This window comes from Ochotona princeps, chromosome 21 (assembly GCF_030435755.1).
Source record: "Ochotona princeps isolate mOchPri1 chromosome 21, mOchPri1.hap1, whole genome shotgun sequence".
NCBI classification, from domain to species: domain Eukaryota; kingdom Metazoa; phylum Chordata; class Mammalia; order Lagomorpha; family Ochotonidae; genus Ochotona; species Ochotona princeps.
The window spans coordinates 26,242,866-26,270,687 of NC_080852.1; the positions used below are offsets into that span (position 1 = coordinate 26,242,866).

At 49.4% G+C, this 27,822-nt stretch overlaps 2 protein-coding genes and 1 non-coding gene across 7 annotated transcripts in view; 1 reads left to right on the top strand and 2 right to left on the bottom strand.

The window, feature by feature from the left end:
* Window positions 1-8,039, bottom strand: part of RBM6 (RNA binding motif protein 6) — an 83,208-nt gene extending 75,169 nt beyond the window's left edge. Inside the window, exon 1 of one of the 4 annotated variants that reach the window (XM_004581483.4) lies at window positions 7,820-8,039. The gene's annotated coding sequence lies outside the window, so the exon portion shown is untranslated. Of the gene's footprint in view, window positions 1-7,421; window positions 7,558-7,604; window positions 7,787-7,819 lie in introns of those variants that run through there. The other 3 variants (XM_058679059.1, XM_058679060.1, XM_058679061.1) reach the window with 3 other exon arrangements.
* Window positions 8,040-16,394: 8,355 nt separating this feature from the next.
* On the top strand, window positions 16,395-27,744 carry MON1A (MON1 homolog A, secretory trafficking associated). 2 transcript variants are annotated; one of them, XM_004581480.2, is made up of 6 exons: window positions 16,395-16,680; window positions 23,549-23,688; window positions 24,773-25,258; window positions 25,794-26,559; window positions 27,207-27,354; window positions 27,465-27,744. In XM_004581480.2, exons 2-6 carry the CDS (start codon window positions 23,562-23,564, stop codon window positions 27,603-27,605), a joined length of 1,668 nt encoding a protein of 555 aa, XP_004581537.2. In that variant the 5' UTR covers window positions 16,395-16,680; window positions 23,549-23,561; the 3' UTR covers window positions 27,606-27,744. The 2 variants fall into 2 exon arrangements, with proteins under 2 accessions (XP_004581537.2, XP_058534847.1); XM_058678864.1 differs by lacking the exon at window positions 16,395-16,680 and having other exon boundaries at window positions 23,545-23,688.
* LOC118760334 (U6 spliceosomal RNA) lies at window positions 20,112-20,216 on the bottom strand. The gene has a single exon (XR_004996722.1). It is a non-coding gene; the product is annotated as a U6 spliceosomal RNA (small nuclear RNA).
* Window positions 27,745-27,822: the final 78 nt, after the last annotated feature.

Consider the following 27,822-nt stretch of genomic DNA (forward strand, 5'->3'; position numbering starts at 1 on the left):
TCAAAATTTGTGGGAAAACGAAACTAAAAATTAAAAAAAAAAAAAAAATGGGCCCTGTGGGATGGCTCAGCAGCTAAATCCTTGCCTTGTATGTGCCAGGATCTCATATTGAAGCCGGTTTGTGTTCTAGCTGTTTCACTTCCCAACCAACTCCCTGCTTGAGGCCTGGGAATGCAGTACAAGATGGCCCAAAGTCTTGGGACCCTGCATCTGCATGGGAGACCCGGAAGTAGCTCCATACTCCTGGTTTCAGATCAGCTCAGCTCCAGTTGTTGTGGCCACTTAGGAAGTGAACCAGCAGATGAGAGATCTTTCTCTCTGTAAATCTGCCTTTGCAATAATAATTTAAAAAAATACATACAATTTTAAAAACCATAAAAAAGTATTTTTGGTAAAAAAAAGTTTTGAAATCCATGTAGTTTTTTCATAAGATATTTGCCTTGAACTTTCTGAAGACCCTCTCACAGTATGCATTGCCATCAACTGTTTAAGGTTTCAGCTTAGGAGCAGCTGTTGGGCCTCAAAGAAAACATGCCTGCATCCCACTCACATCTGTACCCAGCAAAAGTTACTGACTCAAACTTCCCTTTAATACAGACATTGGAGGCAGCAATGATGGTTCAAGTATGTGAGTTCCTGCCACTCAACATGGTAAATGGATTTAGTTCCTGGCTGATGGCTTTGGCCAAAACCCAGCACTAACCTGCTGTGGATATTTGGGGACTCAACCAGCACAGGATTTTTGCCTCTCAAATAGTGTAACTTAAAAAAGAAAAAAAAATAGGCCTTTAGCTGCAAGATTACTGCTGGAATCCATATGGGCACCGGTTCTAATCCCAGCAGCTCCATTTCCCTTCCAGCTCCCTCCTTGTGGCCTGGGAAAGCAATGGAAGACAGCCCAAAGCCTTGGAACCCTAAGCCCGCATGGGAGAGCTATAAGAGACTTTTGACTCTTGGATTCTGATAAGCTCAGCTCCAGCCATTGCGGTCACCTGAGGAATGAATTATCCAGTGGAAAATCTTCATCTACGGTCTCTCCTCCTCTCTGTATATCTGGCTTTGCAATAAAAACAATTACAACTTAAAAAAAAATAAACTTTCAAGGGGTCATTTCAGGCCTGGCACAATGGCTCAGTAGCTAAATCCTCACCCTGAACATGTCAGGATTCAGTATTAGAATCGGCACCCATATGGAATGCCAACGCTTGAAGGCCAAGGACTAGCTTTTATTTTTTAAAAAAAGATTAATTTATTTTTAATAAAACTCAGAAAGGAAACAAGCATATATGAGCATTCTCCCTCACATTTACCTCCTCTCAAATAAATTAATTTTAAATATACTCTATAAAACTGCTCTTATAAAGACATTCTTAGGAACTGAAATCAGGGCCCGGCGGCATGGCCTAGCGGCTAAAGTCCTCACCTTGAATGCACCGGGATCCCAATATGGGCGCCAGTTCTAATCACGGCAGCTCCATTTCCCATCCAGCTCCCTACCTGTGGCCTGGGAAAGCAATCAAGAACGGCCCAAAGTCTTGGGATCCAATACCCGTGTGGGAGATCTGGAGGAAGTTCCTGGCTCCTGGCTTCGGATTAGCGCAGTACCGGCCGTTGTGGTCACTTAGGGAGTGAATCATCAGATCAAAGATCTTCCTGTCTCTCTTCCTGTCTGAATATCTGACTTTGCAATAGAAAGTCTATGGAATGAGCAGTGAGACTTACAAAAACAAAAAATATATTTTAAAAAATGTATTATAAACAGACTAAATAGAGAACACAGAGATTTGGGAAACATATTTGTAAATCACATTTCATGAGGACTTAATATCTAGTACAAAGAGTTATCAAAATTCAAAAACAGATTCAATTTTTAAAATGATTGGAGCCCGGTGAGGTAGCCTAGTGACTACAGTTCCTGCCTTGCAACCACCGGGATCACATATGGGAGCCAGTTTATATCCCAGCAGTCCTGCTTGCCATCCAGCTCCCTGCTTGTGGCCTGGGAAAGCAGTGGAGGACAGCCCAACGCCTTGGGACCCTGCACCCGCAGGGAAGATCTGGAAAAAGCTCTTGGCTTCAGATCGACACAGCTCCAGCCATATGACCACCTGGGGAATGAATCAATGGACAGAACATCTACCCCTCCATCTCTTCTCCTCTCTGTACATCTGACTTTCCAATAACAAATAAATAAATCTTTAAAAATATAAGATAATAAAAAGACATGCATATAACAGATTCAATGCCTGGTTCTGGCTCCTGACTCCAAGTTCCTGCTAATTTCTGACCCTTGAAAGACAACAGTGGGCTCGGCAGCATGGCCTAGTGGCTAAGGTCCTCGCCTTGATCCCATATGGCCGCTGGTTCTAATCCCGGCAGCTCCACTTCCTCTCTGTCTCTCCGCCTCTCAGTATATCTGACTTTGTAATAAAAATAAAATAAATCTTTAAAAAAAAAAAGAAAGACAACAGTGATGGCAGCCGTAACTGAGTCTCTGCCATTTTCATAGGACGCATATCAGAGGTATCAGTCCCAGCAAGTGAACCAGAAGAGCTCTCCAAGTCCATTCATCTCTCTCTGCCTCTCAATCTAAAAAACAAAAATCAAAAAAAAAAAAAAAAAAAAAAAAAAAAAAAAGGAAACAAAGAAAAACCCTAGACTGTCCTAAGAAAATATCAGACTGCATGGTTTAAACAAGATAAATTTACTTTCTGGTGGTTCTTGAACGGGGAAATTCGAACACTGAGCTGTTGGCAAGGTTGTCCTGGTGAAGCTTCTCTTCTTGGCTGGCAGATCCCACTGCGTCCTAACAGTGTCTTTATCTTCCCCAAACAGTCCTGGGCCTGGCTCGGTGGACTAGCAGCTAAAGTCCTCACCTTGAATGCCCCGGGATCCCATATAGGTGCGGTTCTAATCCCCGCAGCCCCACTTCCCATTCAGCTCCCTACCTGTGGCCTGGGAAAGTAGTCAAGGATGGCCCAAAGCCTTGGGACCCTGCACACGCGTGGGAGATCCAGAGGAGGATCTAGGCTCCTGGCTTCGGATCAGTGCAGCACCGGCTGTTGCGGTCACTTGGGGAGTGAATCACTGAATGGCAGATATTTCTCTGTCTCTCCTAATCTCTGTATATATCTGACTTTGCAGTAAAAAATAAAATAAATTTTAAAAAGAAAGGATCTCTAACTGCCTCACAAATTCAAAAAGCCTGTGTTGCAGCATTAACGATTTAAGCTTCTAGCCACAATGCCATATGGCACACGGGCAGCAGTGGGAGTTCCAGTTGCTCCACTTGTGATCTAGCTCCTGGCTACTTTGCCTGGGAAAAGCAGAAGATGGTTCAAGTCCTTGGACCCTTACACCCACCTAGGGGACCTGAATCAAACTCCTGGATCCTGGCTTCATCTTGGCTTGTCCATCTGTCTCCGTCTGTCACAATGCTTTTCGGGCCTGGTGCAGTAAGTCTAGTGGCTAACGTCCTTGCCTTGCACATACTAGGCTCATGACCAGGCTGCTCCACTTCCCATCCAGCTCCCTGCTTGTGGTCTGGGAAAGCAGCAGAGGACAGCCCAAAGCCTTGGGACCCTGCACCCGCACAGGAGACCCAAAAGAAGCTCTGAGCTCCTAATTGGTTCAGCAAATGGTGTTGCAGCCACATACTGAATCAGCGGGCAGATCTTTCTGTCTCTACTTTATGTAATTCTGACTTTCCAATTAAAATAATAATAAATCTTTAAAAGAAAGTTTCAATAAGTCTTTTTTTAAAGATTTACATAGAATTGCCATATAGCAATTACATTTCTGGGCATGTACCCAAAGGATTCAAAGACATATTTGTACAGGGTACAAATGTTCACAATAGCATTATTCACAATAGTCAAAAAGAAACTACCCAACTCTCCACACAGATGAAAGGAAAATAAATTAGATCCATATAACAGAAAACATTACTCAGCCATAAGAAGGAATGAAGTTTTAATACATGTTATAAAGTTGATGAACTTCAAAACAATTATGCTAAGTCAAACAAACCAGAGGCAAAGAATGGATAAATACTGCAGGATTCCATTTCTAAATGATACCTGGAACAGGCAAATTTATAAAGAAACAAAGTATAACAGAAGTTACCAAGAGCTAGAAACAGAAGAAATGGAGAATTCCTTGCTTAATGGTTACAGTGTTTTAATCTATTTCCCCTCCCTTGTAGCCCCCTCCTGTCACTATGGCAGGAAACCTCTCTTACTCTCTTAAATATGGCTTTGCACACTGAAAAAAAAAAAAAGAAGAAGAATATAATGTCGGGCCCTGCGTGGTGGTGTAGCAGCTAAAGTCCACGCCTTGAATGTGCCAGGATCCCACATGGGCACTGGTTCTAATCCCAGCAGCTCCACTTCCCATCCAGCTCCCTGCTTGTGGCCTGGGAAAGCACTGGGATCCTACAACCCGTCTGGGGCCCCTGGAGGAAGTTCCTGGCTCCTGGCTTCTGATCAGCACAGCACCAGCCAGTGCGGTCACTTGAGAGTGAATCGTCGAACGAAAGATCTTCCTCTCTGTCTCTCCTCCTCTCTGTATATTTGACTTTGCAATACAAATAAATAAATCTTAAAAAAAAAGTCTATAAGAAAGAATATAATGTCACTGAATTACGCACTTCAGTATTATTTAGGGCCCAGCGTGATAGCATAGTGGTTTAAGTCCTCGCCTTGAACGCCCTAGGATCCCTTATAGGGATCCCAGTGGCTCCGCTTCCCATCCAGCTCCCTGCTTGTGGCCTGGGAAATCAGTCGAGGAAGGCCCAAATACTTGGAACCCTGCACCCATGTGGGAGACCCATAAGAAGTTCCTGGCTACTGGCTTCGGATTGGCTCAGCTCCAGAGGCTGCGGTCACTTCGGGAGTGAATCATCGGACAGAAGATCTTCCTCTCTGTTTCTCCTCCTCTCTGTATGTCCGCCTTTCCAAAAAAAATAAATAAAATCTCTTAAAAATTCTTAAAATTTAATAATAATTATTAAATAACTAAGTAATTTTAAAATAATACTTAAATAATTAAAATAATTCCCTTTTTAAAGATTTATTAATTTTTATTGGAAAGGCCAATATAGAGAGAGGAGGAAAACAAAGAGAAAGATCTTCCATCCGATGATTCACTCCCCAAAGCGGCCAAAACGGCTGGAGCTGAGCTGATCCAAAGCCAGGATTCTAGAGTCTCTTCCAGCTCTCCTAGTGGGTGCAGGGTCCCAAGACTTTGTGTTGTCCTTAACTGCTTTCCCAGACCACAAGCAGGGAACTGGATGGGAAGTGGGGCTGCCAGAATTACAACCAGCCCCATATGAGATCCCGGCCAGCGCAAGGAAAGAAGCTGCTCGGCTACCATACCGGGTCCCAGAATTATTTAAAAGAAAAATTTTGCTACAATATATATTTTTTAGAATACTACAATTTCTTAGTAAGAAAACTATCAGAAAGGATTGGGTTATTTATCTTACTTGGATAAGCTGCCATAATGCATGAGTTTTATCTCAACAAAGCCCTTCATTAAAAAGTCACAGGGGCTGAAGTTGTGGCATAGCTCAGTAGGCCGTCACCTATGACACTAACATCCCACGGGGGTGCCAGGTCCAGGTTCCTGCTGCTTCACTGCTGATCCAACGCCCTGCTAACTCACCTGGGACAAGCAGCAAAAGAGGGCATGATGGAGTCCTCTGCTCTTGGCTTCAGCCTGACGCAGCTACAGCAGTTACAACTAACTGGGAAGTCAACTAGTTAAAGAAAAATCCTCTCTGTATATCCCACTTGCTTTTTGAAAATCTGCCTTTCAAATAGATAAAAATAAATCTTTAATAAATACATGGTAGTGGAATATATTTAGTGAGCATTTTCAGCCCAACCAGGCACTGTAAGGACATTACACGTTATGCCAATTTCACAAAATTTACAAAGTGGCTCTACTTATTAACTCATTTCAGATGAGGACACTGAGGCACAGAGAGGTAATTTGTTTGATGTCAATAAAGTCGTGACGGGGGCAGAGATTACATCCCTATCAGATTTGAGGAGCTCAACAGCTATCTGCTACAGAGCCCCACAGGGTAATAGGGTTCCCAAAAAGGCATTCAACTGAAGCCTGTTAACTAAGCAAGGGAGATAGATGAACATGTTGTGGGAAGCTAACAGAAAATTTAATTACACATACTTGGAATATAGCTGGGGGAAAAAGTCTACCAATAGTTTTAATCTCAATAAGCCAATTCTTTTTTAGTTTTTTTGTTTTGTTTTGTTTTTATTGGAAAGTCAGACATACAGAGAGGAGGAGAGACAGAGAGGAAGAGCTTCCGTCCAATGATTCACTCCCTAAGTGAATGCAACTCCTAGTGCCGTGCTGATCCAAAGCCAGGAACTTTCTCCAGGTGTCCCACATGGGTGTAGGGTCCAAGGCTTTGGGCCGTCCTCGACTGCTTTCCCAGGTCACAAGCAGGGAGCTGGATGGCAAGTGGAGCTGCTGGGATTAGAACCAGTGCCCATATGGGATCCCAGCGCATTCAAGGGGAGGACTTTAGCCACTAGGTGACCACACTGGGCCCCCAATAAGTCAATTCTTAATCAGATCATTATTATCAATTCAAACATTTAAGCATATTGTCACAAAAGCATCATCTACAAATTTCTGCAGCAAATCTAGACATAATGCTTCTTTGAAAAGCCACATGATGTTAGGGTCCTAGAGGATCCTCATCCTTTGGTTAGGTACCTGCCTGGCTACCCACCTGGACACGATACAGATGCTCTTCTCTGCGTTTTACCCAAATGTGAACTTATCGCTATTTTGCACACAGCAAATCAACCCATTCTCTCTCCCTCTCCCTTTTTCCCCATACCTCTCCCTACAAATCTTAAGTTTGGCGATGGCAACCTATTTCAATCACTGACATCGGAGGCATTACACAACAGGAAGTTGGAAACTAGCAGGGCACAATCCAGAGTTCAGAAAATGAACCAGGTGACCAAGCGCATCAGAGCCGACTCAACTCCCTTCACTTACATTCAGCAACTCTGACCTTCACAAACAAATCCGTAACGTGCAAAACACACACACACACAAACCCCTATCCTCACAATGTGTATCCCCCGCAAAACGGGGGGGTGGTCCTTTTTATTACTGAAAAACAAAATGCAGCTGCAGAGTTGGACCCGTAAGCATAACATGAATTCTAAAGTTATCAGAAAAAAAAAAAATACAACGCCAAAAGGAATTCACACACCATGAAGACGTGGAAAAAAAAACATCTCACTCCTCTCACACTGGCCCAAAGGGCGCAGAACCCACCAGACCACCAGATTGCTCCCACCTCGCCGCCCAGGCGCCTTCCTAGCTCTCGACCAATGCGGCCCACCCGCCTGTGAGGGATCGCTCTCTCGTGATACCTCAGAACCGAACCAGAAGCCAACAGCAGGCAAGAAGAAAAGAACCCGCCCGACCAGCAGCCCCCGAGCAGCCGCCACCAAGCGCGCCCGGCCTCAGCCCCCTCAGCTGGCCACTCGGACGCCCGCTCGCCGCGGGACCGGTAATTCGACAGGCGAGCCGGGCCCCGCCCCGGACCCACGGACCGTTCCGAGACGTTCGTTCCTGCTCCGGCAGCGCCTCCCTCACCACACCGCCGCTGGACTCCCTTCTCTCGCACCGAGGCCACGGCCGCCCCGCGCCACACGGAAGTCGCAGCCTCAGGCCGCGCAGGTCCAAAGCCGTCCGCCCTGGCCCCGTCCGCTGGCTCCTTTCCCCCCCGGCAGGTTCCGGCACGCCCTCTCCCGCAGCAGGTCCTCACCGAGGTAGCGTAGCCTCTGAGGCCCGCTCCTCCTTCTCCTCAGCCGCCACAGCCGACCCAGCGCCTCGAAAAACCGGAACTTCCTCCCCGCCGGGCCGCTGTTTCCACAAAGGCCCCGCGCCACCGCCTTCACCGCGCAGCCCGCCGGGAGATGGAGTACAGCGGCCGATCCCGCCGACTGCACTCCCGCCATGCCCCGCGCGGAGAGCGGGGATTGCCTCCTGGGGCGGGGCGAAAGGGGCACGCTGTTCGCCGCCATCCAATAGAAGGGCGCGTTTTCCTGTCTCTGTTCGTGGGGCCTGCTGGGAGTTGTAGTTTTTCCTCTGTTCTACAGCAGCTCCTCCTCTTGGGCTATCAAGGCTTGCATGAGTTGATGGCTTTTCCTTTCTAAAGTTTGCTTCCTTCCAGGAGCTCCGTTAGGACCCTGGCTGCATAGCTCAAGACTTCCTTATTGTCCCTTAGCATGAAGGAAATGGAAGGGAGCCTCTTTGGATCTAAAATCAAGGAGAAAAAGCAGCTAGCCATGTACCCAACACAATGCCCTATCTCCTGGCCATCTCAACACAAGCGACCAGGGAATGGGTGCAAATGAAACATTGAGACTACTAGGCTTGTCCCCTTTCCCATTTGATGGGTTTCACAATTAGGTGTCCCCAGCTCAATAATACCAGGCAGGGGGTAGCTTAATGGAGCAGCGAATTAAACCACAAGAACAGCCCGGCTGATGCAGCTCCGTGCTAATGGCCGGGGAAAGCAGCAGAGGATGGTCCAAGAAGTTGGGCCCCTGCTACCCACATGGAAAACCCAGAGAAGGCCCCTGACTCCCGGCTTTGGATTACTTCTGTTCCAGCAGTTGCAGATATTTGGGAAGTGAACCAGCAAATGCAAGATCTATGTCTTTCTTCTCTCTGTAACTCTGCCTTTTAAATTAAAAATATATATATATTAAATATATATTTTATTTAAAAAGAAGAAGAGTTCAGGCCTAGCACGGTCGCCTAGCGGCTTAAGTCCTAGTGACTACTTTCCCAGGCCACAAGCAGGGAGCTGGATGGGAAGTGGAGCTGCTGGGATTAGAATCGGTGCCCATATGGGATCCCGGGGCGTTCAAGGTGAGGAGTTTAGTCACTAGGAAACCGCGCCAGCCCAAAAGGCAAGCCTTTAAAAAAAAAACTTGTTTTTACCCATTTTTATTGGAAAGGCAAATTCACAGAGAGGAGAGACAAAGTGGAAGATCTTCCATCTGCTGGTTCACTCTCCAAGTGGTCACAATGGCCAGAGCTGAGCCGATCCAAAGCCAGGAGCCAGGAGCTTCACCCAGGTCTTCCACGTGGGTGCAGGGTCCCAAGGCTTTGAGTCTAACTCGACTGCTTTCCCAGGTCACAAGCAGGGATCTGGATGGGAAGTGGAGCAACTAAGACACGAATCAGTACCCACATGGGATCCTGGCACTTGCAAGGCAATGATTTAGCCAGTAGGCCACTCTGCTAGGCCCCCACCATTCCCTTTTATGGTTGAGGAACTAAACCCTGGAAAGATTAACTTGCCACAGCTGGAAAGCCAGGCCCAGTTCAGAGGATTCTAACCCCACTCTGTCCTAACAAGTTTTTCTGAGATGTTTCTTGAAGGTTTTCAGAGCAGGAGCCTGCTTGTTTGTTTGTTTGTTTGTTTTTCTTACATATAGGAGCTCACGGTATTCTTAAAGATTTTTTTCTGTTTTTGTTTTACTTTTTGCTGCCAAGGATCAAAAACCAAGAGCTATGTTGTCCCAGAACAGCACAGTCACCTGGAACAGGGTTCAAGGTGGAATAGGGAAGCAAAATCCTGATGGGAAACGACCCCGCAAAGACAGACATTGTCTAGCTGCTGCTGCTGTGGCTCCCTTTGACCTTGATCTCATTTGGAGCTATGGTTCTTCAGCATCCATACTAGGAACTTGGTCAAATGTGAAAATAAGAGACCAAGAATTGGATAGTACCAAATCACAGGGGAGGGGCCAGCACAGTGGCTGCAACACCTGCATCCCAAAGGGGTGCCAGTTGAGCCCCGGCTACTCCATTTTCTATTCAGCCTCCTGCCTATGGCCTGGGAAAGCAGAAATGTTGGGGCCCTACATTCCAGGGAGACCTGGAAGAGGCTTCAGATTGGTTCAGCTCTGGTCGTTGCCAACTATTTGGGGAGTGAACCAGTTAATGGAAGATTTCTTTCTTGCTATCTATTTATGGATCTGTGTTAGCTTTTTCACCACAAACCTAAGACACCAGATATAATAAATGAGCCACACCAGAGTTCTTTATTTTGGCAGGGGAGGTAGCTGTGGGGCAGGGAGAAAGCGGGAGCAGAGAGAAAGAGTAAAGAGAGAGAGATAGAGCGGAGAGAAGAGAGACAAAAGAAAAGAGGATGAGGAGAAGAGAACAGAGAAACAGAGAGCTCAAGAAGAAGAGAGACAGAGAGAGCAGAACGCAGGAAGAAGCACCTTTATAGCCTCGAGGTGGGTATGGGGAGTGCAGGGTCAGGGACTGGCAGATGTGGCTGTAGGTGGGAACCAGGGATGGATGCCTCAGGGGACTGGTTTGAACCTGAGGGTCACTAAGTTACTTAAGCAAGTGGGCCTTACGGGGGCTGAGACCTAGGGTATTTACGGTAGTGCTGGGTAAGCAGGAACTCAAGGTGGCCTCTGGGACTGTTTGACCCCAAGTCAAACTTACAAACTGTCGATCCATCTATCTATCAATCTCTCTTCTTTCCATAAAATCTGCCCCCCAAACAAGAATAAATAAATCTCTAAAAAAATTGGATGAAAGTTCCCAGCAAAACAGGCAAAACAGCTGCCTTAGAAGGTATTGCAAAGTGATACATAGGAAGGAAGATCTCTTCAGAATTTCCTGAGGGGAACAGAGTTTGGCACAGCAGTTAAGATACTACCTGCATCCACGGTGCAAGTGCCTGGATTTGGGTCTTGGCTCTGCTTTTATTTCCAGCTTTCTGTTTATGAGCATCTTGAGAGATAAAAGGTGACAACTCAGGCACTTGGGTTCCTACCACCCATGTAGGAAAGCCAGATTCAGTTTTGGGTTCCTGGCCTCAGCCTGACCCAGTTTTTGTGGGCATTTGGAGAATAAGCCAGTAAATGAAAGATCGTTCTAACTGGTTATCTTTCTCTCCTTTTCAAATAAAAGTAAAGAAAGTTGACGAATCAAATTGAAGAAAATGTTAAGCAGTTTCTGGGGGCAGGTGTTTAGACCAGTGGTTTAGATGCTAGTTAGGATGCCTGGCTTCGTTATCAGAGTTTGATTCCCAACTCTAGGTTCAATTTCAACTTCCCTCATATAAACATGTTATGAACTTTGTAAAAAGATTTATTTACTTTTATTGTAAAGTCAGATATATACAGAGAGGAGAGACAGAGAGGAAGATCATCCGTCCGATGACTCACTCCCCAAGTGAGCGCAACGGCCGGTTCTGAGCTGATCCGAAGCCAGGAGCTCTTCCAGAGCTCCCACACGAGAGCAGGGTCCCAAGGCTTTGATCCAACTTCTGCTGCTTTTCCAGGCCACAGGCAGGGAACTAGATGGGAAACAGGGCTGTTGGGATTAGAACTGGTACCCATATTGGGATCCCAGTGCGTTCAAGGCAAGGATTTTAGCCACTAGGCCACTGCACCAGGCCCTAAACATGTTATGAACTTAAGCACCATATATGGAAGATGCTCTCCCAGGAAGGCAATCATATATATTTGCATTCTTGCACAATGTCAGATTTCTCAAGTGCGCACACATGGGCATGGGTGCACAAACACACATACATATCAACTTTAGCAAACATGCAAGGTTAGTCAATCATGCATGTCACATCAAGCAAAGAGGGGGCGAAAGCATGCCAGTGTGGAGTCCATGGTCTGGGAGGCTCTGGTCCTCCAGGCAAGCAGATGTCAAGTTTGTTCAGATTATGGTTGCCCTGGATTAGCATGCTTGCCGAGTCACTCAGAGTGCTTCCTAGCAACTGCCAGTGGTCAGGTGGCCACCTGCGTGCAGCAAAATCTGTACACACTGGCCCAAAGTCCCTTCTCTTCTTTTATAGGACATTTTACTTTGAATTGTCTCTTTATCCATTGTCCATGAGTCTCTGAGCCATTTGATATATCCCTAAGTCATTCTTCTTTTATTTATTTATTTATTTTTATTTGAATGCTAGATTTACATAGAGAAGGAGAGACGAAAAGATCTTTCACTCACTGGTTTATTCCCGAAATGACCACCAGAACTAGAGATGAGCTGATCCAAAAACAGGAGTCAAGAGACTCTTCTGTGTCTCCTACTTGGGTGCATGATTCCAAAGCCTTGAGCCATCTTCTACTGCTTTCCCAGGCTATTAGCAGAGAGCTGGATAGAAAGTGGAGCAGCCAGGACATAAATCAGTACCCATATGGGGTGTTGGCACTTGGAGGTAGAGCATTAGCCAGTGAGCCAATTCCCTGGCCCCACATTATGTGATTATCAGCTGCATGCACTAAGTCCATCACTGCCAGACAGCGAACAAATGGCAACTGTGAACAGGGACTTGAAAGCAGAAAAGTGCGATGGAGACCCCCACAGAACGAGGTAAGTAAGAATAGAGGGCCAGAATTAATGTATAGCACAATATTTTATTTCTGTTGTGCAGAACTCTTTTTTTTTCAATTTTTTTTTTTATTGGAAAGGCAGATGTAGAGAGAGGAGGAGATACAGAGAGGAAGATCTTCTGTCCGATGGTTCACTCCCCAAGTGACCCCAACGGCTGATGCTGAGCCAATCCAAAGCCAGGAGCTAGGAGCTCTTCCGGGTCTCCCATATGGGTACAGGATCCCAAGGCTTTGGGCTGTCCTCAACTGCTTTCCCAGGCCACAAGCAGGGAGCTGGATGGGAAGTGGAGCAGCTGGGATTAGAACCGGTGCCACGGGCCCGGCGGCGTGGTCTAGCGGCTAAAGTCCTCGCCTTGAAAGCCCCGGGATCCCATATGGGCGCCGGTTCTAATCCCGGCAGCTCCACTTCCCATCCAGCTCCCTGCTTGTGGCCTGGGAAAGCAGTTGAGGACGGCCCAATGCATTGGGACACTGCACCCACGTGGGAGACCCGGAAGAGGTTCCAGGTTCCCGGCATCGGATTGGCGCGCATCGGCCCATTGCGGCTCACTTGGGGAGTGAATCATCAGACGGAAGATCTTCCTCTCTGTCTCTCCTCCTCTATGTATATCTGGCTGTAATAAAATGAATAAATCTTAAAAAAAAAAAAAAAAAAAAAAAAGAACCGGTGCCAGTTTGGGATCCTGGCGCATTCAAGGCAAGGACCTTAACCACTACACTATTGTGCCGGGGCCATGCAGAACTCTTTTTCAAAAATTTATTTATTTTTATAGAAAAATCAGATTTACAGAAAGGAGAGACAGGGGAGAAAGATCATCTGTCTACTGTTTCACTCCCCAAGTGGTTGCAACAACCAAAGCTGAGCCCATTGAAGCCAGCAACCAGGAGCTTCCTCTGGGTCTCTCACATGGGTGCAGGGTCCCAAGGCTTTGGGGTGTCCTCAACTGCTTTTCCAGGCCATAAGCTGAGAACTGGATAGTTTGCGGGGCCACTGGGACACGAATCAGTGCCCATATATAATCCCTGGTGTGTGCAGAGCAATGACTTTAGCCACTAAGCTACCGTGCTGGGCCCCTGTGCAGAAATTTTTAATGAAAAGTGAAGCAAAGGTAACTAGGCAGTAATTGCATTCTTTTCTATTTATTTTTTAAAAGATTTATTTACTTTTACTGCAAAGTCAGACATATACAGAGAGGAGGAGAGACAGAGAAAAATATCTTCCATCCAATGATTCACTCCCCAAGTGACCACAACAGCCGCAATGGCTGAAACTGAGCTGATCTGAAACCAGGAGCCTAAATCCTCTTCCGAGTCTCCTAAGTGGGTGCAGGGCCATCCTCGACTGCTTTTCCAAGCCACAAGCAGAGAGCTGGATGGGAAGTGGGGCCGCCGGGATTTGAACCAGCACCCATATGGGATCCCAGCACGTTCAAGGGGAGGACTTTGGCTGCTAGGCCACGGCACTGGGCCCAAGTAATTGCATTCTTGTTTAGATTTTATTTGTGAATATAACCATTGGTCACTGGATGAAGGGATGCTAGAAACTGAAATTAAGGATTGTGCCCAGAAAAACGGTGAAAAGACCCAAAAGATAGAAGGTATTCATGTTAGTTTTTGGATTACATGGACTTTAATTAAAGCTGTTGTTATTATTTTAGAAGGGGACCCTCCAAAAGACTCCTCTAAGAGGAGACTGCTGAAATATGACTAAAAAATGAAATGCCTTATATCACAAATGAGGAAGATAGAAAAAGAAACTCAGGATGCACCAGAATGCCTTATGGTGGCTAGAAAAGAAACTAAAACTTCTCGTGTTGAAAAGCAAAATTGCAGGACTTCTCAGAATCTTCTAGTGAGGAAAATGAGGATGGGATAAAAGAACATTTAAGTACCAGCCCATGCTGCTGCCTCACCCTTAAATCTGCTCAAGCATGTGCCTAAGTGTTTGATATTCCCCAGAGACCTCATGAATTACAATCTCTTTTCCAATTACACTTAGTAAAGAAAATAATTAACCTGCACATGAGACTCTAGACATTTTTTTTTTTTTAAGATTTATTCAGTTCATTCACAAAGTCAGATATACAAAGAGGAGAAGAGACAGAGAGGAAGAGCCTCCGTCCGATGATTCACTCCCCAAGTGAGCCGCAACGGCCAGTGCTGCGCCAATCCGATGCCGGGAACCAGGAACCCCCTCCAGGTCTCCCACGCAGGTGCAGGGTCCCAAAGTATTGGGCCGTCCTCTACTGCTTTCTGAGGCCACAAGCAGGGAGCTGAATGGGAAGTGGAGCTGCCAGGACTAGAACCGGCACCGATATGGGATCCCGGGGCGTTGAAGGCGAGGACCTTAGCCGCTAGGCCACGCCGCTGGGCCCGAGACTCTAGACTTTAACACCATCACAGCTTTAGACCTGGCATGGTAGCTTAGTGGCTGAAGTCCTCACCTTACATGCACTAGGATCCCTTTATGGGTGTTGATTTGTATCCCAGCTGCTCCACTTTCTTTCCAACTCTCTGCTTGTGGCCTGGGAAAGCAGTCAAGGACGGTCCAAAGCCTCGGGACCCTGTACCCACGTGGGAGACCTGGAAAAAGCACCTGGCTCCTGGCTTCGGATCAGCTTAGTTCCAGCCATCACAGCCACTTGGGGAGTGAATCAGCAGATGAAAGTTCTTTCTCTGTCTCTCCTCTTTGTAAATCTAACTTTACAATAAATTTTTAAAAATCTCAAATAAAAATAAACAACTCTTAAAAAAAAAAAGGCTTGTGCATCCTACAGACCCACTTCTTCATAGCTATGGGAATATTTAAATGGCTGGATCCAGGGAGCAAACTAAAGTCCCTTATGATATTGAAGTAATAGCAAAAACAGGGCTTTCTGCTTCTCAGTATTTACAATGGAAAATGTGGAGGAGTAATATGGGTAAGGAAAAATTGCAATTCTTAGGATGAACAGGTTAGCAATTCCCTGAAGGTGGGTGATTGACTTAGGATGTGTTGGTTGGAAATGGGCTGTGGACCGCTTCAGCGCAGTAAATACAACTACCTCAAGCTGTGTTTACCCATATGTGGGATGCAATGCTGTGGACCTGGGAAATCATTGACACTGGGGCTGAATTTGCAGGCAGTTATACTAAAGTCATCCAGAGGGCTTATGTAGATCCTTGACTGACTTCATAGAAACGCAAGTTAGAGCAGACAGCACTAGGAAACTATTATTCCAGCAGTTAGCCTTTGATAATGCCAATGAAGACTATCAAGCAGCTATTCGTCCTATAAAAGCCTGCACATGGGGAAGCCCAGAGTGGGCAGGAGTCTCCCCCCAGCCCCTGTGCGGTGCTGAAAGGCGGATAGGAGACTGACTTGGGGGTACTTGCTGGAGCAAAGGGAGAATCCTAGTGAGAGATTTCAGACTTTCTCTTTGTCCAAAAGCGGCCAGCAAGGATTGGCACGAGGCTACAAATGAATTAAGCTAAGCGTTATTGGCAATCTCTAACGTTGCTTCTTGAAACTGGCCACGGAAAACAAGGGCCACCTCTGTATTAGAGCGTTTTGAAAAGCTCTCCAGGTCTATATGTGCAGCTACGGTCCAGATTTTCTGTTTTAAAACGTGGCTCAAGCACTTTTTCTTTCTTTCAAGCAATGGAGCTAATTAGGTTTTCACACAATCCTCCAAGGTCGGTGTAGCAGGACCAACTAACGACATGCACCCACCCCCAACACTCGTGGTCCCTGGGGAAAACAGCAGAGCAGCGCCGTCCTTCCATCCCTTTCTCTTGAAATAAGTCTCTCGCTGGCTCGGACCCCGGGATCCGAGGAGCCAGTCGTGCGGATCCGCACGAGGGCTCGGGGCTCCAGGACACTGTGGAAGGAGATGCGGGACGAGGCAGCCGGGCAGGGTGGCCATTGACAGTCCCGGAGACGCCGCAGGCGGCCAAGCGCCGCGGACTACATCTCCCACAATGCATTCGGGGGCGGGCCAGGTCGGGCCGAGCGGCTGGAGCCGGGCCTCGGCAGCCAGAGGCCAGCAGGGGCTGCTTTTCTGCGCCCGCTGCAAGGTTTGGGGCGGCAGGAGTGCTCGTGCCGGGTTGCTGTAGTCATGTCTGTGACCGCCGGGGGCCCGGCCCCCGGCAACTTGCTCTCCCAGGCCGATCCCAGCCGGGCACTCCCACCCCTCCAGGGGTCCGGTGGAGAGCAGTGACCCACACGGTCTGTGCGTCCTGGGCCCGCCTGGAGGAACAGGTGAGTCTGATTTGCAAATCCACGTGGCCTGGGGGGCGCCGAGAGACCGGAGAGCTGTCATCTTTGGAGGGAGGGACTTGGAGATTGTTGAGGGGGGGGGGGGTGCCTTGCCATCTCCCTGCTACTATTTCCCATAGAAGGAATGGGTCTGCCTGGAGCCCCTCAGCGTGTGACCCCCAGCTGGGAAACAGAAAAAGCAAGGCCTGGAACCAAGACGGTGAGGTCCGGTAGGGCACAGTGGGCATGTGGGACCCACCTCCTAACACACTCCAAAGGAGTCCTCAGAGCCCACTCAGAAAGTGACAGAGGTGACTTGCAGGGTGAGCGGGCAGCAGCTGGGTCCTGGCTGTGATGGCTCATGCTCTCCAGGGTGCTCCCTGGGCCAGATAAATGGGCTGCACCTTGTACTTAGTTCTTGGAAGCAGCCTTTGTCAGGGAGGGGAGTGGCTCCCAGGAAATGACTGGGACCAGGCCAGGCTCACAGCTAGGCCACAGCACCGCCTCACCTGAGCCCTATGTACCGCCCATCGTCCCAGGAACGCCACTCCCCAGAGAAAAGGTGAAGGCAGGGTGAAGTGTTATCCAAACCGGAAGAGGAGCCAGGGCAGTAGGGAGCTAGTGAGGAGGGACTCAACTCCCTGCAGGGCCACTTGAAGGAGGAAGATACCTTGAACCAACCTGTTGGGTGCATTGTGCACAGGCATAGCAGGGCTGCTTCTAGGGAAGATGGCCAACCCTGGGGTTAGCTAGAGACTTCTAGAAGAGAGTCCCTCCCGGGACTTCTGAGAGACCTGCTTTACCTAATGTCTTCCTGGGAGCTTCAGCCGCAATGGGACTTGTGGCGGCTTTAGGTGTGATTCCTTCCGGCTCCTTGCCTGCGTTTACAGGGCAAGCATCCAGAGTCTGATGTTCATCAGAACTTTTGCCAGGAACTCCAGCTTGAGGTTTGTTTTTTTTTTTTTATGATTTGTTTATTTTTATTACAAAGTCAGATATACACAGAGGAGGAGAGACAGAGAGGAAGATGTTTCATCCAATGATTCACTCCCCAAGTGAGTGCAACGGCCGGTGCTGTGCCAATCCGAAGCCAGGAACCAGGAACCAGGAACCTCTTCTGGGTCTTCCACATGGGTGCAGGGTCCCAAAGCATTGGGCCGTCCTCGACTGCTTTCCCAGGCCACAAGCAGGGAGCTGGATGGGAAGTAGAGCTGCTGGGATTAGAACCGGCGCCCATATGGGATCCCGGCGCATTTATGGCAAGGACTTTAGCCGCTAGGCCATGCTGCTGGGCCCTCCAGCTTGAGTTTAAACATGCTAAGGGGTTGCATGATCTCAGGTGGTAAGGGACCAGAATGAAGGGAGCATCCACTGTCCCAGACCAGTTGGTCCTACTCCTTATTTCCCATGCTGTACCACTCATGAAACCCACAAGAAGCCCTCAGGACAGTAATTAGCCTTTTTTAGGGGTCTTTAGAGCAGAAAGCCGTAAAGCAGGAACATATAGCAGACGAAGGAGTACAACTTGGGAGCGACTTCCGGGAGTAGCAGAGAGCCAGCAAAGAGTCAGTTAGTCCAGAGGAGTGCTTGTTCCTTGGCCCACACCAAGCCTTGTGGCCCAGTGTTCGGTGGGGTGGGGGGCGTGGCGGTCATTTGAGGCCAGAGCCTGGTTCAGATGGAGCAAACCTCTTAACGGCCTGATTTATGAGACAGAGGTGACTGAATCTGTGTACATGCAGTCACACACGTGCCGTAGCTGATAAGTAAAAAGAATCGTGGCGTGCTAATGGCAGCAGCATATAAACGCCTACTCAGTGCCAAAGGGAATGAAATGACATGGATGATCTCATTTACTCCTCTCACAACCCAGAGAACCAGTGCTGTCACTCTCCCCATGTTATAGAGAAGAAGGCAGACACCAGGAAAACCAAGACAGATTAAAGCGGGCTCTTCTGCCACGTGTGGTGGCTCCTGAGCTGTTGATTGCTTCCAAGGACAGGTCTTCCCCACCAGCAGAGGTGTCCCTGGGCCACCTCATGGCTGTGGTACTCCTGGCTGTTCTTCACAGAGCTTTTGACATTCAAGCACTGATTGAACCTGTGGTACCACCACTCCGAGAGTGGTGGCGGGTCACAAGGGGATCTTCCATTCAGAGGCATAAAGTAGGGTGGGAGTAGGGCCTTAGAGGGAGGCCTCACTAATAAATCACACCTGAGTAGCACCCCTCGGGAAAGGAGGGAATAAGTCATGGGTTTTCAGCCTAGGTGGTGAGAGCGGGGACCCGAGGGTGAGGACAGCTGGGAAAGTTCAACAGCGACAAAGTCCTGGGGGAAACTTGGGTTGCTTCAGGCAAGCCCTTGGCCGAATAGTGGAGAAAGAGGTAGGAGATGAGGTGGAAGTAGCCACGATGAGTGGAGGGGACAGACAGTGACCAGGGGTTGTGCTGTACAGAGTAGCTTTCTCATGGACTTTGGAGGGGCTGTTTGAGTTATGAGCAGAGGCATTACAGGACATGTCTCAAGAGGATCCCTGGCGTACTCTGAGGAGGAAGTGGGGAGATGGTTGAGGGGACTGCGGGAGCAATCTAGACAAAGGAGGTCTGGACCCACATGGCAGTCATTAAGGTGAGGAGAAGTGGTCACATTCTGGGTACAGGTGCTTCCCATTTCAGTAATCTGATCTGCGAAAGCTGGCCCCATTCTGTGTGCGATCACGAATGTAGTGTCTGTATTTCTGGTTATTTAATATTTTTAGAAAATCTTTAATAAAGATTTATTTCATATGTTGATTCACTCCCCAAATGCCTGTAATGGCTAGAGGTGAGCCCATCTGAAGCCAGGAGCCAGGAGATTCTTCCACATCTCCCAGATTGGTGCAGGGTTCTAAGGATTTGGGCCCTCTTCCCCTACTTATCCATTCCAGGGACCTGAATTGGAAGTAGAGCAGCCAGAACACAAACAGGCACCCGTATAGGAAACTGGCATTTGCAGGTAGAGGATTAGCCTGTTGAGCCACAACACTAGTCCCAGTTATTTTATTTTACTTATTTTAAGGATTTATTTATTTATTTTTGAAGTTTTCTTTTTTATTGGAAAGGCATGTTTTCAGAGAGAGAGATACAGGGAGAAAGATTATCCATCTGCTGGTTCACTCCCCAAGTGATCACATGGCTGGATCTGAGCCAATACAAAACGAGTAACCAGGAGTTTGTGAGTCTCCCGTGCAGGTGCAGGGTCCCAAGGCTTTGAGTTATCCTTTATTGCTTTCCCAGGCCGCAAGCAGGGAGCTGATGGGAAGTGGAGTAGCCAGGATTAGAACCAGTGCCCATATGGGATCCCAGCGCGTTCAAGGTGAGGACTTTAGCTGCTAGGCAACTGTGCTGGGCCCTGGTATTTTTACTTATTTGTTTTTTTAATTAATTAATTTATTTATTTTTAAATATGGAACGCTTCACGAATTTGCGTGTCATCCTTGCGCAGGGGCCATGCTAATCTCTGTATCGTTCCAATTTTTAATATATGTGCTGCCGAAGCGAGCACTACTTATTTATTTTTAAAAATTAATTTTTATTGGAAAGGCAGCTTCACAGAGAAAAGGAGAGACAGAGTCCCCCTCCACTGATTCACTCCTCAAGTGGCTGTATCAGCCAGATCTGAGCCGATCCGAAGCCAGGAGCCAGGAACATCTTCCAGGTCTCCCATGTGGGTACAGGGTCCCAAGGCTTTGGGCTATCCTCTGCTGCTTTCTTAAGCCACAAACAGGGAGTAGGATGGGAAATTGAGCAGCTGGGATATGAACTGACACCCATATGAGATCCCAGTGCATACAAGGCAAGGATCCAGCCACTGAACCATCATGCTTGGCACAGTTATTTTATTTTTAAAAAAATTCGTTTTATTTGTGGACTATGTCAGCCAGTGTATTCTGGAGAAATTTCATTGTGCTTGGAACTGGGAGATTGGCAGCAATTCAGAACTGTTGAACTGTTGAAACCACTTGAGCAGTTCCTTCAGAGCATGCCCACGTGGGGGACTCTGGGATGGTTGGGAGGCTGGGTGTGGCTTCTCCCTTTGTCCCCCCTGCTTCCCAAGATACAGGAAGGAAAAAAGAATGTGAAAACCGTACTTCCTTGACCCTTTGTACCCTAATCAACTATGTAAAGATCATCAAAATAAAATAATAATAACGGTAAAATACATTTAAAAAGTAAAACAAAAAAATTCATTTCATTTGAGAGACATCAAAACATGAAGGATCTTTGAGCCACTGGTTTACTTCCCAAATGCCTGCAACACTCAGGGCTGGGCCAGACTGAAGCCAGGAGCCAGGAACTACATCTGGATCTCCCACATGGGTGGCAGGGATTCAAGTGCTTTGGCTATCATCTGCTGCTGAAGACAGAAAAGAGGTCCAAGAACTGAAACTAGTAAGAGAAATACAATGCCCAGTGAGATGGCTAAATTGGCCAATCCTCTCCTTGTAAGTACCGGGATGCCATATGGGTGCTGGTTCCCCACTTGTGGCCTGGGAAAGCAGCAGAAGATGGCTGAAATGCTTGGGACCCTGTACTTGCATAGGAGACCTGGAAAAAGCTTCTGGCTCCTGGCTTTAATTAGGCTGAGCTAACTGTTGTGGCCATTTGAGGAGTGAACCAGTGGGATTTTAAATATTTATTTGTTTTTATTGGAAAGGCAGAGAGAGGACTTCTACTCACTGGTTCACTCCTCAAACAGCCTCAGCTGGAGCTGAGTTGATCTAAAACCAGGAGCAAGGAGCTTCCTCTGGGGATACCATGTGGGTGGAGGGCCCTAAGAACTTGGTCTATTCTCCGCTGTCTTTTCAGCAGGGATCTAGATGGGAATTGGAGTAGCTGGGACATGAAGTGGCACCATTATGGGATTCTGGCATTGCAAGGTAGAGGATTAGTCTGTTGAGCAACCACACCAGGCCTTAGAGTATGTTTTGAGATTTATTTTTATTGGAACGGCAAATTTACATAGAGAAGGAGTTACACAGAGAAAGATCTTCCATCCACTGATTTACTTCCCAAGTGGCCACAATGGGACTGAGCTGATCTGAAGCCAGGAGCCTCCTCCAGGTCTCCTACGTGGGTGCAGGATCCCAAGGCATTGGGCCATCCTCTACTGCTTTCCCAGGCCACAAGCAGGGAGCTGGATGGGAAGTAGAGCAGCTGGGACACGAACTGGCACCCATATGGGACCCTGGCACATGCAAGGCAAGGATTTAGCGACAGAGCCATTGCACTGTGCCCATGGAGTGTCTTTTGAAGAAAGAAGAAATGTCTGTATGTTAGTGATGGATGGAGAGAAGGGGGAATTGCTGAACCAGGAGCCAGAGGGACAGCTGCTAAAGCCATGTGCTCATGTGGGAGGGCGGGGCTGGGATCCGGCACTCACGTGGAGCAGTTAGCCTGAGTGTGGGAACAGCTCATCCTTAGTAAGCAAAAGGAAGACCAAGCCTGCCAGACAGGGCGAGAGGGCCAGCGACAATCTACGGAAGTTGTCTTCGGATCCCTTCTGGGATTCTTAGCACAATGGAAGGCAGGCTCATCTGCTGAAAATACTGTGAGCATGAGGGAAAGAGGACAGAGGTTTGAGAAGAGGAAAGATGAAGCTGCTGACTAGGAGCACGGGAAGGTGAACAGCTGCAGAAATGTTGAGTGGTCCCATTTATGGTGGTGGTTCCACACCCTTTCCCCAGAAATAAAGCATGTCCCAACCCAGGGAGACAGCTTCAGAAACTCTGGCTACAGCTCGTACCATCCAGCTTGCTTTCTGGTTAGGCATGGGCAGACTAATCCCTCTGAGGCCATGCTACACAGCAGTACAGACCCAACTCTGGCTTTTAGGGTAACTTTGTAGTCTTTAAAGTTCTTGTGTGGCCTTTTTAAAAAAAGATTTATTTTAGGAGCTGATGCAATGGTTCAATTGGCTAATCCTCTGCCTTCAAGTGCTGGCATTCCATATGGATGCCTGTTCATGTCCTGGATGTTCCACTTGCCTTCCAGCTCCCTGCTTGTGGCCTGGGAAAGCAGTAGAGGATGGCCCAAGGCTTTGGAACCCTACACCTACATAGGAGACCCAGAAGAAGCTCCTGGCTTCTGGCTTTGGATCAGCTCAGCTGCAGCCATTGCAGGCATTTGGGAAGTGAACCAGTGGATGGAAGATCTTTCTCTGTCTCTTCTCTCTGTAACTCTGCCTTACCAATAAAAAGAAGTAAATCTTAAAAACAGAAAGATTTATTTTCATTTCAAAGTCAGAGTTACAGAGAGAGAGATCTTTCATCTGTTGGTTCGCTCCTCATGTGACTACAATGGCTGGGGCTGGACCATGCCAAAATTAGGAACCAGGAACTCTGTCTGTGTCTCCTAGTCTCCAAAAGCTTGAGCCCTCTTCCACTGCTTTCCCCAGAGCATTAGCAGGGAACTGGATTTGAAGCAGAGCAACCAGAACTCAAACCATCACTCTGACATGGGATGCCAGTGTCTGGAGCAAGAGTTTAATCCACTATGCTACAGTGTCATCCCCTAAATTTAACTTAATTCCACCTTCCTAGTAACTTTCTGGAGTATCTGCTTAAACTAAAGTGAATAGGCAAAGTGGTAGGATAATGTTAACCCTTCTCTATGCTTGTCTGTGTTTTCAAAGTTTTCTACAATGACTATAGAAACAGAGCAAGACACTGAATGTTCTCTATGAAGGGTCTACACAGAGCCCAATCCCTGGGGATGTGAGTGAGAGAGGTCCTGGTAACGGACAAGTCCGCTGCACTGACCCCTGTTGGTGATACCAGTAACACCTCCAGGAGCACCTTCCCCCAGCCTCCAGTGATGCCTCTGTTCACCCCACAGGAAAGCCCAGAGGATGGCTGCCGATATGCAGAAGAAGAGGAGCAGTGACGGTTCCGATGGCACGTTGGCTCCTTCTGATGGACAGAGTATGGAGAGAGCAGAGAGCCCCACCCCAGGAATGACCCAGGGGATGGAGCCAGGTACATGCAGTGGGTAGCTCCAGCCAGCCAATAGCTGGAGTGACCACTTGGGGTATGGGTCGGGGGTTGGGACTCCCCATCACTCTTTCCTACTTTGTCCTCACTCACACATGTGTTCAGCCCCTTGCCAGCTCTTTGTCAGGTGTGGGGGATCCTGTAGGAAACCAAGCCCTACCCATATCTGGCCTTCCTCTCCACTCCCCTCCTGTGCCCTGTGTCTGCCAGCTCCCTCTCTCCTCTTCAGCTCTCTGCTTAAAAGGCACATGTTAGGCTTGCCCCGAGCACATGCCCGCTAGGATGCTAGTTGTTATGTCATTTTGTCTGTGTGTGTATTCCTCATCTGTTACACACAAGCTCTTGAGCTCTGACCACAGGACAATGAGATACTGCATGCCTGGTATAGTGCTGATCTCATCAGAGAACCTCAAAAACCTATCTGTGTCCCAAAACACTCAGCCCGGCCCCTGTCCTGGGGGAGCCACAGGCTGGTAGAGCTGAAACAAGTAGGGGAGAGAGTTCCTATGTGTGGCAGGTGTTCCAGGGCCAGGCGCGAGCCTGGGCATGCAGCAGTGGACAGCCAGATTTCCTCTTTGGGTGGGGAGGGGGTGCCATAGTACCAAGGGGAAGGGAGATTGAAGAGGTAGACATGATAAACAGCCAGAGCCAGAGGTTTCGCAAAAGGTGAATGAGCTTCTTTGCTGAGAGCTGAAACATGGACTAGCATCCAGGCAGCAGTGGCCGAGCTGCTGAGGCTGGCAAGGGCGTTTGGAGGGTGTACAGGAGGCAGATGGGTGGGCAAGGGAATGGACTGCAAGATGGCAGTGAGAGAGGTGGGCCCTCCCAACTGCCACTGCTGCCACGAGGGGCTTGAGTCTTATTTCAGTGTGAGGAGAGGAGGTGGGTGGGTTGGTGATTGCAGAAAAACATGGTTCATGGCAGGCAGTGGCAGGAAGGAACAGAAGCGAGTCCACATCGGGACCAGCAATCATGCCAAGGTGGCTGTGGTGTGCACCTTGCCAGTAAGGGTTTGCCAGTGGGGGTCAGCTGGCAGCCGACTCTAAGAAGCAATGTTTTGGGCCCACAGGTGCTGGGCAGGAGGGTGCCATGTTTGTCCACACCCGTTCCTATGAAGACCTGACTGAGGCAGAAGATGGGGCAGCTTCTGGGGACAGCCCCAAGGAGGGCACCGTGGGCCGCCCCCAGCTGCCTGCAGACATGCGCCAGATCAGCCAGGACTTCAGCGAACTAAGCACCCAGCTGACGGGGGTGGCCCGTGACCTACAGGAGGAGATGCTGCCAGGAAGCTCTGAGGACTGGCCAGAGCCCCCAGGGGCAGCTGGGAGACCGGCTGTGGAGCCCCCCAGGGAGGGCACAGCCGAGGGGGAGGAGGAGGACGCGACCGAGGCCTGGCGCTTGCACCAGAAGCATGTGTTCGTGCTGAGCGAGGCCGGGAAGCCGGTGTACTCCCGCTATGGGTCCGAGGAGGCACTTTCCAGCACCATGGGGGTCATGGTGGCCCTTGTGTCCTTCCTGGAGGCAGACAAGAACGCCATCCGCTCCATCCATGCAGGTGAGCCACCTGGAAAGAGGCTGGGGAGGTTCCCTGGGCCACAGTTTAACCCATAGCAGGTTTTATGACAGGGCAAGTCCCTTCTCCCACTGAGCCTCACTGGAAGCCGGGGTAAGCCACTGCTGGCCTCATGGGCTGTGGTGAGGGTCAGAGATTGCTCTGACCTGGGCTCTGCCAGGGGTAGGTAACCAGCACTAACAGCAAGCCCCTGGGGCCTGAGCCCCACCTAGCTTTTGCCTGGTGACTTCTCACCCACCGTAAGAATGTGTGTCTTTCTGAAGAGCTTCTATCGAGGGTGTCCAGGGATGCCAGTCCATGATATAAGTGTCAGGAGCAGGTCCTAAGCCTTCAGGGAAATTGGGCAATGGGTTGTTGTTGTTGTTGTTGTTTTTCCACTCATCATCAACCTTGGAGCAGCTCCTGCTGGGAAAAAGAACTCTGAGCTAGGAAAGAATGTGGAAGGTGACGGGATGCAGGGGAAAGAAGGCCCCTGGGAGAGGGGCTGAGGCTGACCCCACCCTGCCCCACTCCCCAGATGGCTACAAAGTAGTGTTTGTGCGCCGGAGCCCCCTGGTGCTGGTGGCGGTGGCCCGCACGCGACAGTCTGCCCAAGAGCTGGCGCAGGAGCTGCTCTACATCTACTACCAGATCCTGAGCCTTCTCACCGGCGCGCAGCTGAGCCACATCTTCCAGCAGAAGCAGAACTACGACCTGCGGCGCCTTCTCTCTGGCTCAGAGCGCATCACCGACAACTTGCTGCAGCTCATGGCACGGGACCCCAGCTTCTTGATGGGGGCAGCGCGGTGCCTGCCCCTGGCCGCGGCCGTGCGCGACGCCGTGAGTGCCAGCCTGCAGCAGGCGCGTGCGCGCAGCCTGGTCTTCTCCATCCTGCTGGCCCGCAACCAGCTGGTGGCGCTGGTGCGCCGCAAAGACCAATTCCTGCATCCCATAGACCTGCACCTGCTTTTCAACCTCATTAGCTCCTCTTCCTCCTTCCGCGAGGGGGAGGCCTGGACGCCCGTGTGCCTGCCCAAATTCAATTCGGCAGGCTTCTTCCACGCTCACATCTCTTACCTGGAGCCCGACACCGATCTCTGTCTGCTGCTGATCTCCACTGACCGTGAGGACTTCTTTGCGGTTTCTGACTGCCGCCGACGCTTTCAGGAGCGCTTGCGAAAGCGCGGAGCCCACCTGGCGCTGCGGGAGGCGCTGCGCACGCCCTACTACAGCGTTGCCCAAGTGGGCATCCCTGACCTGCGCCACTTCCTCTATAAGTCAAAGAGCTCAGGACTCTTCACCAGGTGAGGGAGGGCCTTGAGGGGACGCGCTCCTTCAGGGAGATGGGGATGTGGGGCCTGGGAAACCGATGGATCCTGGGCCCTGGGGTGCAGACCACTATGTTGTGTCTGTTTTTACTCTGGCAGCAGGGACCCATACTCTCCATCTTCCCAGGGCTGTGTTTTTCTCTCCCTTCCCTGTCCAAAGGGCCTGGAAATGCCCAATGTACCCAAGGAGGGAAGCTGGACTAGACGTCTTCCTAGGCCTAGACTGACTCTGGATCATTTCACTCCAGTCCAGGGTACAGAGCCTGCTGCTGCCTCCTGCAGTGGAGGGGCTGGGAAGACAGGACAGCCTTTGTCCTTTGACTATCCTTTGATCCAGGGGGGTTCCAAAATGGATCTGTTACTCTTAGATGCCCGAACTTACCTTGGCCTCTCTCCAAGGAAGGGTTACTAAAGACCTTGAACTTGTGGGGGTTGGGTGGTGGAAGAGGGCAGGGTTTCAGCCTGTCCTGGGCAGTGTTGTGTGGTAGGAAGATAATGCCCTGCCTTAGGGAGATTTCTGGCGGGTAGGACACATGGTGGAATCTCCCTGGCTAGGAATAGGTGATTCTAGAACTCCAGAGAGGGCAATGGAAGTCACCCCTTTGCGAACCCACTACCTGCAGCCCTGAGATTGAGGCCCCGTATACCAGTGAGGAAGAGCAGGAGCGGCTGCTGGGCCTCTACCAGTACCTGCACAGTCGCGCCCACAATGCTTCCCGCCCACTCAAGACCATCTACTACACCGGCCCCAACGAGAACCTCCTGGCCTGGGTAAGGTGGCCCTGGGCTGGGCTGGGCTTCACAGGGCTGGGCTTCACCCAGTTAGAGGCTATGAAGGCAGGGCCTCACCTAAATGACCATGCATTCTTCCCCTCCTCCAGGTGACAGGCGCCTTTGAACTCTACATGTGCTACAGCCCCCTGGGGACCAAGGCGTCAGCTGTCAGTGCCATCCACAAGCTGATGCGCTGGATCCGCAAAGAGGAAGACCGGCTCTTCATCCTCACGCCCCTCACTTACTGATGGCGCTGCGTGTGCAGCCTCAGCCCTGCAAGGCTCACTGAGCATGCGTGGGAAGCCCTGGGTGCCTGCAAGGCAGGGCTGGCCTCTGCTGCCCGGCTAGCAGGCGGGGACTGTGTGTATTAAAGTGCTTTGGGGAAGAAGACACCTGTCGGGTCTTGCCACTGGTTCCTTCCCCTCTTGTTCCCAGACTCCACTTCCCTGTTGCTAACCCCTGTGT

Excerpts from the sequence above, each read along its gene's own strand:
- MON1A (XM_004581480.2), top strand. The coding sequence starts at position 23,562 with ATGGCTGCCGATATGCAGAAGAAGAGGAGCAGTGACGGTTCCGATGGC. Across the intron at positions 23,689-24,772 it reads GACCCAGGGGATGGAGCCAG|GTGCTGGGCAGGAGGGTGCC; the intron begins GTACATGCAGTG and ends TTGGGCCCACAG. Across the intron at positions 25,259-25,793 it reads CATCCGCTCCATCCATGCAG|ATGGCTACAAAGTAGTGTTT; the intron begins GTGAGCCACCTG and ends CCCACTCCCCAG.